This window comes from Pinus tabuliformis, chromosome 2_2 (assembly GCF_031772625.1).
Source record: "Pinus tabuliformis cultivar Carrire ecotype Pingquan chromosome 2_2, CPIR1, whole genome shotgun sequence".
In the NCBI taxonomy this organism is placed as follows: domain Eukaryota; kingdom Viridiplantae; phylum Streptophyta; class Pinopsida; order Pinales; family Pinaceae; genus Pinus; species Pinus tabuliformis.
This window is the reverse complement of record NC_142300.1, coordinates 572,962,608-572,976,707: the sequence shown is the minus strand read 5'-3', so window position 1 is coordinate 572,976,707 and position 14,100 is coordinate 572,962,608. Positions and strand designations below refer to the sequence as shown.

The following is a 14,100-nucleotide window of genomic DNA, read 5'->3' as shown; positions in this document are numbered from 1 at the left end:
GGAAAACTCCCCAATGACCTCTAGGAATCGTTTCACCTATTCGTCATCTTCAAATACTTTCCAATGCTTGATATTATCAGGTATAGAGGGTCTACACCTAACTTCAACTTCATACCTGAGGAGAGGATTTTTGGGAGGCATGAAGGTACTGGTAGCTACAGCCAGAGATTTATCCATCATGTTTTCTTCTCTAGGCAGAAACTGAGTGTTAAAGGCAAGGAAGGAGCTATGAATTAGGTCCCATACTTCATTTTGATACATCCTCAGTCTAGGGTGTTTGGCATGGCATTGATTCCTGATTTGCCTTATGACTAGCTCAAAGTCTCCATAAACTGTTAGGTAGTCAATTTTTAGATTTTTTGTAGTCTTCAACCCAAGGAACAGTGCTTCGTATTCTGCTACATTGTTGGTTTCCTCCAATTCTAATTTAAATGAAAGAGGTATTGTACGACATTTAGGAGATACTAACAATACTCCTGCCACATTTCCTTATTTCGAATTTGCTCCATCGAAATACAATTTCCAGAATTTGCTATCACCTACAGGCTATTGTTCCAATTGCCAGGTTAAGTGAACTAACATTTCCTCTGTAACAACCTCATCTTCTTCTAAAAATAAGCAGGATAGATCACTTTCTTTTCCATATATTGGAGAGTTCCTTGAGCCTTTAGCTGAAGTGACAATTTTCACAAATATGGATTCTCTATATAGCCTTCTTTTTTCTCCTCCAAAGGTTGGAATGGTGGCATAAGTGAGGTCCAACTTAATTGAGCCCCCCACCTTAGAACCCCAAGATCTTGATAGAAGCATGCGAAAACGAGGAGGTATATCAACCACTACTATATCCATTACCACACTTTTTTCTGGAATTTGGGCCAAGTTCAACACTATTTCTTTAATCATTCCCAGGCATTTTACTCTCTTGGAGTCAAAAGAGTAAAAATCCTTATAAGGCCTAGTGATATGTAACCCAAGTTGTTCCATCACTTCCAATGGCATGAGATTATGAGAAGCTCCAGAATCCAACATGCAATTGTGTAGAAGAAGATCATGGACCCTTGTTGGATTAGTGGGTCCTGACCTAGGTTCAAAGTTAAGCTTGCTAAATAAATCCCTACACTATTGGCCCTTTCAGCCTCAACCCACAGAGCCTGGACTGAAGTCTCACCCGAGTCAGTATGGGGGATGTTGGAACCAAGTTTCCGCACCCAAAGATTAGTGTAATGTCATTGTATGCCCTAAACCTATCTAAATGCAGATCAATAAGCCTTTTAGGGCTTATCGATATACTTCTCTTAATCAGATTCTATACCTTTGCGAAGGTCTACGACTATCTTTCGTGGACCCTAAATAGGTGAATCAACCCTTAAGTCTGTATTTACCTAGATCAACTTAATTTTTTGATAACATTACCATGCAACAAGATATCCTTCACGTAAACGGACATTATTATTTACATTCTTATAACAATGTAAAACATGTGAAATCACACATCAATGCAGTATTAAATCATAAACCCCCTATTCATCATAACATAATCGCATTCATTCATAACAAAAATAAATAGACAATACACACATATTTTCTAGAATAATCTCTTTATTAATACTTTAGTTCTTCTTACAGACTCAAGACTTCCCTTCGCACTCAACCACAGGGGTCCGTGCACTCAGCTACAAACTTTACTCTAGGACTCTGTGCACACAACTATAGAGCCTCTCTTCTACTCTAAGTCTTCTTTTCTCTTCACTTCTACTAACCCATTACATTCTTTCTTCCTTAGTTACTTCTATCTTTTGCCTTAGACTCTCTAAGACTCTCCTTTTTATACAATCCCATGGTCTATGAACCATAGGTAGATCTACTAAAGATGACACAACTTACATAAAAGAAGGGTAAAACCATTTACAACACTTTACTATCTACACGCTTCGCGACCACATCTTGTGGAGAATTTACACTTTTTTACAATAAAACTTGGACTTTTTTCCCCAAAACTTAGGCTTTTGCCCCAAAATTGACCCTGGGGACCCTGTCCCAATAGGCCCCCAAAAAAAATATCGTGACTTGCCCCCATGTCACTCTTTTGGTGTGGAGATCTTACTATGGAGACCTCCCAGTTTGACTTGTGCCATTACTACCTCAACTGTGCTCTGCGTGGCTGCCTGCTTGATCTGCTCCACCAGTTGCTCTGTTGTTGGTCCTGCACTATCTTCCTTTATCTTTTTTTGTGTTTTCTGTAGGCTCACAAGATTAGCCTCAATGGTGCCAAAGATAAAATAGGCCTTGTATAGCCAAGGCCCCAATCTGGCCTTGAGGACCCCCCCTTTCCATTACACTGCCTCCACCTATTCGAGCAACTGCTTTGCTTCATGCAGCTTAGCCAATCATTGTGATATAGTGACAGTGCACGCCGTTTCTCTTGCTTCATCATACTACTATTGTAATTCCCAGGCCTCCATATTCAACTTGTGCAGGTTAGGATCCTCCTGGAGTGTCATGACTACCTCCATGGACTTCTCAAAGAGCACATTGCAATCCGCCATTGTAGCATCTATTGTCATGACTCCATTCTTTACATCTACCTCGTGTTGTTCTTTAACCTCTGGTGGAGTTGAAGGTTGTGACTTCAACTCAAGCTCTATGATTTTAAGATTCAATTAAAACTGAACCTTGGCCACTTCTGTCTTTGCATAGCGCACGCCTGCAACCAACTTCCTAATATTGGCCTCCAATGATTCTTCTTCTAGTATATGCATTTTTGGAATTGTTATGCATGCTTCGGCTACCATGGATGTAGTTCACTCATTCTACTCCTAAACCTTCTTCCATGCTTCTAGCACAGTTGTCTTCTCAATGAACATATTTTCATTGTTAACCTTATGTTTGCTGATCATGCTTAGCGCGAACTACTCTTGGGCTTGAATCTCTACAATCACACTTGCTTTTAAGGTGTGAAGGAACTCGCTAGGGAACATGGCCAAGTTGAGGCCCAAATTCTTCAAAGTGCTGACAATCGCCTTGTCAGTGGCCGCCTCCATGTTCAAAGATCCATCAGGTAGCGTGACTGCCCAGAGATCCATTGTCTGAACCAACTTTGCTGCTTGAGTTATCCTTGGTATCAAACTAGTGGATGCCTCTCTGGTTTGTCTTCCACCAGCCTAAAGTCTAGTTGTTTTTATCTGCAGCTCGTGCAGACCTGACTGTATGGAAACCAATGCTTGCTTTTGTTGCTACTCAAACTACTGCAGCAGTTATGTTGTTGTGTCTCGCACATTATTGCCAATATCGTCCAAGTTGCCCTCTGTCAAGGTAATTAGATCTAGCAATGACTTGGAGGCTTTTGTCTTTTTGCATGGTCCTTCCTTCTCCTACTCCTTATACCACTTCATCAGGAAGGTGTTGGTCTCCTGCTCCCTATTTTGCAGCGTGCTCCACTTCTACTCAGTCCTTCTCTTCAGTTTCCTTCTTCCTCTTCTCAGCCAACTACTGAACCTTCTGTCTAGCTTCTTCCTTTTTCTGCTTCTCCGTGAACTTGCTAGTCTAGGTGGCCTCATTGGATGGAACAGTTCCAGTCTACTGGTCAATGCTTGATGACTTCCGCAATTGTGTCATCCGTGGCTAGATAGGTTAAGTCAAACCATTTTTGGTCGAGGTCCTTGCGCGCTCAGATGTAAACATGGTGGAAGTCCGCCTTGAACTCTGCGTACCTCGAAAACTGCTTGAACATGGTTTGTGACAATCACAGCTTCTGATTGGTGGCTATGTGAATACTCGCCTCCATTAGCACCTAGAAGACTTTTTTGTCACTCGCACAACATTGTTCGTGGCCCAAAGATATGCGAACTTTTCTTCTTCTGGTAAATGCTTCTCCATAGGAAGAAATTAGCTATCCTACGACAAGTCCCATGTGACTAGCACTATTGATAGTAGCAACCAAGAATAGTGAAAAGTCTTACTTTCATTATGCGCCTCTCTACAGTTCACAAGGAACACGCTACACAAGTATCACACCTAGTTGAACTGTATGCCTTCCATGCATTGATCTGTTAAAGAAAATACTGGAACTGGCACCTTGTCCGTGTGAAACTTTCTCATCACTTTGGCAGCTAGAATTTGCATGGCAATCATGACCGTAGGGTCGGTAATGATGGTAATTGGATACCCGCGCAGATTTTTGACAACCTTAAACTTGTCCTTCATCTTCTCAGCGAGGTTGCACTCGCTCGTCTTTCCGCCAAACACCTTGGTCAAATTCAGCCCAGAGTGCGGTAATAGTGTGATCCTGTGGATCAACGTGTCGGTTATGGGTATCGACTCATTCAGCCACAGGCACTCATTGCGTACCACACACAACAATTTTCTGATGACTGTTAGGTTTATGTTTGATTGATGCTAGTGTGACACAGATAATAAGTTCAGCAGCCCTGACTTATTGAATCTGCGAATCCATTCCATCGACTCCAACATAGTGATTCCAGACTCCTTGTAGAAAACACTCTACATGAAGGTGTCAGTAGCAAGGTTGGGGAACCACTCAAGAACCACCAAATCCCAGTCTTGAAGCTTCAAATGTGGGACCCACACCAAGTGCGGACCTTCAAAGGTAATATTCTCTGGCAACATGGGAGTGTTGAGGGAGAATTGTCTGGCATCTGGGTCCTTCGGGACCTTCACCTTGCCCTTTCGCGGAGGGATATACTCTGGCAGTTTTGAAATAGGGTCCACCCCATCAATTTCAATATCCTCTGCACCATCCTATGCCTCCAGATCAACCACCTTCCCCTTCTCCTTCGCGCTTGACTTTTCTTTCCACTGCGCCTGTGTAGCTTCATGTTTCCTCAGTGACTCACACATCGACATTGACTTCTTTTGTTTATCCTTTTTAGGCTTAGGGACCTCTCTCATCGGCATAGGCTTTGGCATAGGTGACCTCAACGCCATAGGCACTGTTGCTAGAATCTCCATACTCACAACCTCAGGGGCATCTCCCTTAGAAGTAATAGACCCTCCAGTGCTTACAGTTTCTGTGGGACCTAGTCTTAACATGATTTCGTGAACAAGCTTGCAGTCGAACTCAGGATACTGATCGAACATGGGGCTTGCAAGAAAATACTCAAAAAATGCACGGTTCATGCACAACAAAAAATAAATCTTAGAAATTCTCATAATGCAAAGTGTTCCTCGTTGGGCGGCCACCTATAATTTATAGGCGAATTCAAATTCAAATTTGACTGTTCCCCACAAAATCCATCCATAAATGCGATACTGGCGGAATATTTCCAAAAATTTCACATTTAATTTTAGCCTTAAGTGTCCTAAATTCCGACCACCCACTCCTCTTAACCGTCGTCTAGCTATCAAATCATGAACAGTGATGATAAAAGTCACTTTCTGGCTGCACTGCACAGTCTCCCATTCTATAGTGCAACTCCCTTCCCGCAGACCCCTCATAGCGTAGCTCTACAATCCGGGTAGTGTATTTTATAGTCCTATGCCTCCTTACAGTTTCCTAGAGTGCTAAGACTATGCTACCATCATATAGTCATTTGGCTAGATCCCCAGTTTATGGCTTCAATCGGCTTCCATTTACCTTTCCTAGAAATGGATCTCCTTTCAATTTCACAAGCTAAAATGATCCACCATCGGTAACCTCTTTGATCACATATGGCCCCAGCCAATGCATCTGAAATTTTCTTGGAAATTTAGAAAACTTGTTTTCATATAATAAAACTAAATCATTTACCTTGAAGGTGCATAGTTTGATGTGTCGATCGTGCCATGCCTTTTCGCGATCCTTTTGAACTTACTGATGGAATCTAGCGAAAAATCTATCTTTGTTGAGCTCTGTCAACTACGTGAGCCACTCTTCTAAGGCTTCAGAATCCACCATCCTTGTGAATTCTGCTATGCGTAGACTAGGCACACTATACTACATAGGCATCACAGCCTTTATGCCATAGACCAGCCTAAAAGGTGTCTATCCAGTCAACTTCTTACAAGTATCTCTATAAGCCCATAGCATCACTGGTATGCACATGTCCCAATCATTCCTCTACACATTTCAAACCTTTTGTTAGTGCGTTCTCCAATATATTATTAAATGATTCAACTGTTCCATTAGCCCGAGGATGATATGGCATACTCTTCTGATGATAAAATTGGAATTTCTTTGTCAGTGCACTGATTGTTTCATTGAGGAAATGCATACCGTGATCACTCATAAAAATCTTCGGGCAACCGAACCTAGTCAACACATATTCAAATAGGAACTTCATTGTTGTTTTCCCTGTACAGTACTTCACAGGTTGTGCCTCCGCCCATCTGGTCAAATACTTAGTCACAGTGATGATATACCGCACACTCGTCTTCTTTCCTAGAGGTTGAATCAGTTATACTAAATGAATTTCCCATTTCTCAAATGGCTGCAATGACATCTACAAATTCAAAGGCATCTCATCCCTCCGTGATGGACTGCTTGTTCTCTGACATGCATCGCACGCCCTATAATATGCTTTGGAATCATTATGTAATGTCAGCCACCACAACCCAACACGTAAAATCTTCTGTGTTGTTGCCTTCCCTTCATAGTAGCCTCCCGCAGCTCCTCCTTGAACTTCAACAAGGATACTATTTCGTTGAAAGTTAGGCACATAATATCGTTGTATTTCGTTTGATCCCATCGACTTATACAAATTCCCTCCAATAACTTAAAACTCTGCCGCGCACATCACCAATTCCTACGTCTATTGACTGGTGTATCCCTCTGGAGCTGTTCCTGTAGTCAGGAAGTGGATAATGTCTGCAAAATTGTTGTCTACTATGCACACTGCAAAAAGCTATGCTTTAGGCAATCCTTCCTCCAAATTAGTAGGCTCCTCTCCTGTTTCAATGCACGATAGATGGTCTAGCCCTACATTCAATCTCCCTTGCCTTACGATTATTTCGAATCATATTCCTGAAACAATAGCAACCATATTCATATTTTCCCCCCACAACACAAGATTGTTGACCAAGTGTTTTAATGTAGAATGGTTTGTGTACATCTTAAAGTGTCTACCTAGCAAGCAATTCCTGAACTTCTAGAGCATGTCTACCATAGCCAACCCTTCACACTCTGTCATCAAATAATTATTTTCACCCTTCAACAACTTCCTTCTTGTGAATGCTATCAGGTGATCCAATTCTCCTTCACCAGCCTGTGTCAGTACTACTCCTAGCACAATACATGATGCATCAACATGCACACGAAATTCTTTCTTCCAATCTGGGAAGACTAGTATCAGCGTGATGACCATCTTTTCCTTTAACGCATCCAAGCTCCACTGACATTCTTCACTCCAACAGAATGTAACGTCCTTCTTCAATATATTTTCCATCAACGTGGTAATCTAGGCATAGATGTTGATGAACTTTCGATAGTATCCAATATGACCTAGTGTCGAGTGCAACTGTTTAATGCTTCTTGGTGCCTCCAAATTAATTCGGACCATGATCTTAGAAGGGTCCACCATTAATCCTTGTCTACACACTACATGAATCAACAAGATTCTGAAAGGGACGCAAAATAAACACTTCTTCAAGTTTAGCACAATATGCTACCTCCGACATGTATCCAACATCAAGTGCAAACTAGCTACATGGTGGTTTACCAATCCAAACACTATCCAATAATAAAAGTATACCTTCAAAAAATTGTGAATGAACTCTCTGAACGTCACAATGACTACGCGTGAAATGATTATCGGCGCATTCTTAATTCCAAAAGGCATTACAGTATACTAAAAACATCCCCACTCGATCATGAAGGTTTCCATACTCCTATCTTCTGGCGTAATCTTAATCTGATGGTACCTCGAGAACCCATCAGTGAATGAATATGCTTCTTGTCCTCCTACATTATCCAGTACTTCATTTGTGAATGGTGTTGGAAAAGGATCATGCATGCAAGAATCATTCAGTTTCCTGAGATCTACACATATCCTTATCTCATCTTTCTGCTTCTTTTCCTTAATTACCATAGGACTTACCCAATTTGACTCCTCCACTAGTTCAATAATACCCAGTGCTGACATCTTGTCCAACTCCAAGAGGGCCTTTTCCTTGTACTTAGGATTAACGCAATATGGCCTCTGATTAGCAGGCTTCACGTCTCATTTCAACGTTATTTTGATCCTTCCTAAATTGCCTATTATCCCCTTCAGGTATGAAAACTTTATAGGGAACAAATCCTGGTACTCATGGAGCAACTCATCAACCTTATCGACTGTAGCGTCATCCCAATAGTCCCCTATCTTTGCAAACTTTTCCTCCACCTCTGTTCCAATGTTCACTTGTCTAGTTTTCAGCGACAAATTTCTATCTGGATTCTCTATCTATGGCCCCTCAACTTTGAGGTGACCTTATGTCTTTGGGATATTAATTTTCCTTGGATCCTTGTCTTCTTCTTTAGTGGTAACATTGTAGCACTCTTGTGCACGGCGCAACTGGGTGGTCCAATCTGGTTAAATCAAATCCAAGGGATCTTGTGGGATTCTGAAGATCGTTGCCTTGACCTCCTACAATGCTTCATCGATGCACTCGAATCCATCTTCAAAGATGAATGTCATTAAGAATCCATGTCTCAAGATATCCCATTCGTCCATGCCATGGCAAAGTTCGGTTTCCAAGTACCAATTCATTGGTATTACATCTAAAGTATGAAAAAACAAATGCATCCACTTCGGTTGCGGCTCTGCTCCATAAGCATTAGTCCAGTTTTCTAAGTGATTGCACAAATCACTCCTCCCATCGTATTTCTCTGTCAATCACACTTTTGGGCGACCAAACTGCACCCTAATCATTCTTTTGTATTTGCGTCATCCATCAAAACTATCTTTATGCATAACCCACCATCTTGCGGGCATAACACTAAATCCAAGGCTTGCAAGCAATGCTTCTCTGGTACTTCCCTTTCAAATGCATCCAAATATTTATCTACGCTAGTTAAACCATCATAATAAGGAAAACTCCTTACCGTCGATGATACACAACACAAGGATTTAGTCATCATGTTACAACACAGAGTAGATACTTCGTGCAACCTATACTGCTAGTGTTCCAACTCCTCATCCGAATCTAATGTACATGAGATTTTGCAGTCTCATGCAATATGCCCATCTGCTACCAGATTCACCCAATATTGATCTCACACTGTTATCTTATAGATTAGGTCAAAATCATCGCCACTTTCATAATTACAGACCCGTTCAGTATAGCGCAGTCCTTTTGCAGGGTCCAAAGGTCCCCGCTTCTTCAAATTGATCAGCCCATTCATGTCAATGGTCCAATCAATTCCAAGGAGTGTAGTGTAGGGATTTTTGTCATCCACAATCTCTATCAATTCAAAATCAGCCAATGTACTTGCGCCTTCAATATCTACTGTTACCACCTGCAATCTTCCCATGGGGATAATCTCATGATGATTTTCCATCCTTAATTGAATCAGAGACCACTACAATGTAAGTCTCCCCATTCTCTCCCATGTCTGTTTAGGAAAAACATTCGCATCTAACCCTAGATCTAGAATAACTTGATCCATCTCATACTCTCCTATCTACATAGTGACCCTCATCTCATGCCTTGTTCTTGCCTTATGCTTACTAATTTTCCTGACTACGTGTGGTGTCTTAGGAGAAATCTCTTTTCTGACACACTTATTTATTAATTCCTGTAATCCTTTTATGACATTTCTATTGCGCAACATCTTCATACAGGTTTCTAAGAAGGTAGTAAGCATAGATGGGTCCATTTCTTCAAACTACTTTTCCTGACTTGTTGAGGGAGAAGCCTCAGAAAATCTTTTCTTTGCTTCCATGATTCTTTCCCTCACATGCTCCAAATTAAACCCAACCTCCTTTTCTGGAACTTTTCAGACCCACTCACTTTCTTCAGGCTTCTTTCCTTTGTCTTCACTAGTCGTCATTCCACTTCGTAGCACAATATTCACATTAGGATATTGTTCGCAGTATTCAACCCTCATCATCTGCAGGTTCTAGGTAGGTTGTTGAGGCTGCATCCCCTTTTCTCGCATCTTAGCTATTGATATAGGCCAATCTTCTATCATGTGATCAAACCGAGTACAGTATTTGCACGAAAAGCATGTCGGGCTCGTACATTCTCATGCGTAGTGTCCTGGTACCTTGCAATTGTAACAAATAACTTGTCCCCGACCTCTCCCAGGTCCTCCTCCACCTTGACCTCGTCTGCGTCCATGATATCCTCCTCACAATCCCCCAGCACCTTGATCTGGAGGCCGATTTTATCTCTGCATTCAATACGTTGGCGTTCTATCCATCATTAGCTCGTAACTATGAAAATTGTGCTCATCGTGATCTACTAATTTGTAGAAGTTGCAAAAGGGTTGTTGTGGTGTCTGTAAAAATTTATGTCACATGTTTTCTAGCTACTTGATAGATAGTGCACCATAGCGCAGGCCCCGTACGTGACCCTTCTTGAGCTTCAGGCCTTAGAGACATTGGCCCTCCTCTTACAACATAATTCACAAAGATAGGGCAATGATATTTATCATGCCCCTAACTCTTACATTTCAAACACCAAACTTTTTTGCGCACCTCACGCCAAGCCGCCCTATCCTTTTTTAGACTTTGGAACTCTAGGAAAATATTCTATAACTCCACGTGAATCTGTTGAACTCCCAAAGAAGCATTAGGAAGTAGTGTCTCATGCAATCTCAAGGGCTTCTGCTTGGGTCCCAATCTTTTGTTGTGATAAAGCAATCGTTAGGTGTGGCAAGTGTCAAGCTACAAACCATTCGTAGTGCTACCCATCCATAAGATTCATGTTAGCTTCATGGATATTGCATTTCAATCTCTTATCTAGCTTCGAGGGTGTCTCACCAAGCTTCATCATGATTTCCTTGAATCCCATGATTGATTGTGCTTTAGACTTGGGCCTACTGAATTCCTTATTCAGCACGGTCTGAATGTCTGCCAAAGTTGTCGTCGAGTTATCGGTGTAGTAATTAACGTACCATGTTAGTGCATGATCCTGTAAATGGTAACAATTGTTGCTTTCTTCATCTGATCACTTGTAATATTCTGAGCTTGCCACATAGCCTTTACAACGAACCAAAACTAGTCCGGGTCCTCACTTCCCAAGCCCTTGAAAATGGGAAACTTCATTGTATTCACCATATTGAACGGTGGTGGAGGTGGAAGTGGTGTGGAGAAGGTGTATGCTATGGAGGTGAAGATGGAGGTGGTGTGGGTGGATGGGGTATTCGCAGGAACACTCACCTTATTAACTGGACAAAACTCTATGGTGAAGCCTGTGCTATTCCTTCATCGTCACTCAGAGGAGGTTCCATCAACAGTCTATATTCAGGGCCTATTCTCCCTCTATCCTTGAAGGTCTTTCCACTTTGCGTAGCTCCACATATCAAGGCAATTGCATAACCCACTTTTCACACAAGAGCATCTTAATGCAAGTATTCAAAAACCTTAAATACTTATCTTGTGGTCCCTTGAAGAAGCGTTGCTCTGCTTCAGTATAGCTAATCGAAGTATCGACCACGAATTCTGTCACAAACCCTCTGATGACCCGATCAAGCCAGTGATAGACACCACGTGTGTTCTTATCTTCAGAGGCTTCTAATCTCCACACTAGTTCCATAGTCCACACTATTGGACCGTCAAGCCTCCACCTTCCCTGGCCATCTGCCAATTTAGCGATCCACTTGTATAGCTTGATTGGGAAGGAACAAAAGAAAATTTTTTGTATCTCTATGTACATATATCTGTCCAACCACTTTTCTTTCGTCAATCGTGGATTTCCATTTTCTTGCGCCACAAATTCTTGGATATTTCTGTCCAACCACTCCTCAATTTCTTTCTTTTTTGGATTCTAGTGATGGGACATCACACATCTCTTAATGCATATCCCGGTCTCGGAAATGGAACCATTTGTTGGCTTAGTGGGTCCTGACCAAGGTTCAGAGTTAAGTTTTCCAAACAAATCCCTACACTACTGGCCCTTTCGGCATCAGCCTGCGGAGCGTGGACTAAAGTCTCACTCGAAGTAGTATGGGGGGATGTTGAAACCAAGTTTCCACACCCAGATATTAGTGTAATGTCGTTTTATGCCCTAAACTTTCCTTTGCACAAATAGATACACATTTTAGGCCTTATCGATATACTTCTCTTAATTAGATTCTATACCTCCATGAAGGTTTACGACTGTCTTTCGCGGACCCTAAATAGGTGAATCAACCCTTTGCACGCCTTTGTAACTTCCCTTAGGTTTGCATTTACCGAGATCATCTTAAGTGTTTGATAACATTAACATGTAACAAGATATTCTTTGTGTAAACATATATTATTACTTGTGTTCTTATAAAAATGTAAATTATGAAAAATCCCACATCAATACAATATTAAATCATAAACACCCTTTTCATCATAACGTAACCGCATTCATTCAATACATAAGTAAATAGACAATACAAAAATATTTTCCAGAATAATCACTTTATTGATACTTCAGTTCTTCTTACATACTCAAGACTTCCTTGTGCACTTAGTTGCAAGGGTCCACGCACTCAACTGCAGAATTTACTTTAGGCCTCTGTGCACACAGCTGCAGAGCCTCTCTTCTACTCTAAGACTTCTTCACTCTTTGCTTCTACTGACCCATTACATTCATTCTTCCTTAGTTACTTCTATCTTCTTCCTTAGACTCTCTAAGACTCTCCTTTTTATACAATCCCATGGTCCACGGACCATGGGTAGATCTACTAAAGCCGACAGAACATACATTAAAGTAGGGTAAAACCCTTTACGAAACTTTACTATATACGCACTCCACGACCACATCTTGTAGAGACTTTACAATTTTTTACAATAAAACTTGTGCTTTTTACCCCAAAAATTGGGTTTTTGCCACAAAATTGACCCTAGGGGACCCTGTCCCAACAACCCCAAGAGTAACATAGAAAGGAGTAGTAGAAGGATCAATTTCTTCCACATGTGGCCCAAAAACTACCATTGGCCTCTCCTCCTGAAGATTTAGAGAATCACGAGTGGGTGAGGAAACTGATGGATGCATGAATTGAGATACCTGAGATTTATAGGTAAGTTGTCTTAGAAGCTCAGTGAGTCGGACAACGATCTTCACCTTTTCAAGCTCCCTTTGAAGATTAAATGCAGATTGGGTCTTCTCCATACCCCTTGATTTTGCTTCAACTTCATTACCATCAAAACTTTTATGGAAAACAAGTGCCTCCTTTGTTGCATGTCCCTCTCCTATATTTATTTCCTAGTTCAAAGGGAACTTTATCATGGCATAGTCAAGGTTCAATTTACCCTTTCATTTGTCTAGGAATGGGGGAATAATTTGGGGAACAATTTCTTCTCGTTGTTCTGGCTCCCTGTACCTCTTTCTAGAAGACCTTAGATCATACTTGTGATGCATATGTGCTTTCATAAAGTCAAAAAACTTTTTGTAATAATAATCCATGTCTTCCTCCTCTATTTTTCTTTCTTCATTATGGCTGGCCTCCCGGTGAGCTATATCTTCTTGTTCCTCCTTAGGGAACACATGATATAAGTTCCCTGGCATATCTTGTGTATCTAGCCATGGTTCATCTAGATCCTCCTCTATATATAGAGGACGTGGGATTTGACCTGGATGTTATTTTATCTCCCTTTGCAGCATCTGTAAAGGAATCCTCCTATGCTGTGATTTATACTCGCGATTATTTCCTTGAGGATTATCCTTGAAGAGATTTTTGTTCTCGATTTCTAGTTTTCCAACCTTTTGTGACAAACTTTTGATGAGTTTATCCATATCTTCCAACTTTGAACTTGGTACTTGTCTTTCTTGTCTTGAGGAAGAAGCTTCTTCTTTACCTCTTCTTCTCACAGTGATTTCTTACTTTCCACCCATATTTCCAGCTGAGGAAAAATTGGTTTCCACTTCGAGAGCATCAACTTGAAGCCAATCTAGAGTAAGACACTTCCTTTCTCTCAACACAAATCTAAACTCAGGGTCAAGAGCTCTCAAGTAAGTGACATGAGCAGCAGCTGGAGGGGGCTTTATTTT

General features: G+C 41.2%; 1 protein-coding gene across 1 annotated transcript in view; it reads right to left on the bottom strand.

Annotated features, from left to right (window-relative positions):
* Positions 1-4,758: 4,758 nt before the first annotated feature.
* Positions 4,759-14,100, bottom strand: part of LOC149193961 (uncharacterized) — an 81,837-nt gene continuing 72,495 nt past the window's right edge. The window contains exon 5 of the mRNA XM_089407490.1: positions 4,759-5,199. Coding sequence (XP_089263616.1) covers positions 4,759-5,199 — 441 coding nt within the window. The remainder of the gene's footprint in view (positions 5,200-14,100) is intronic.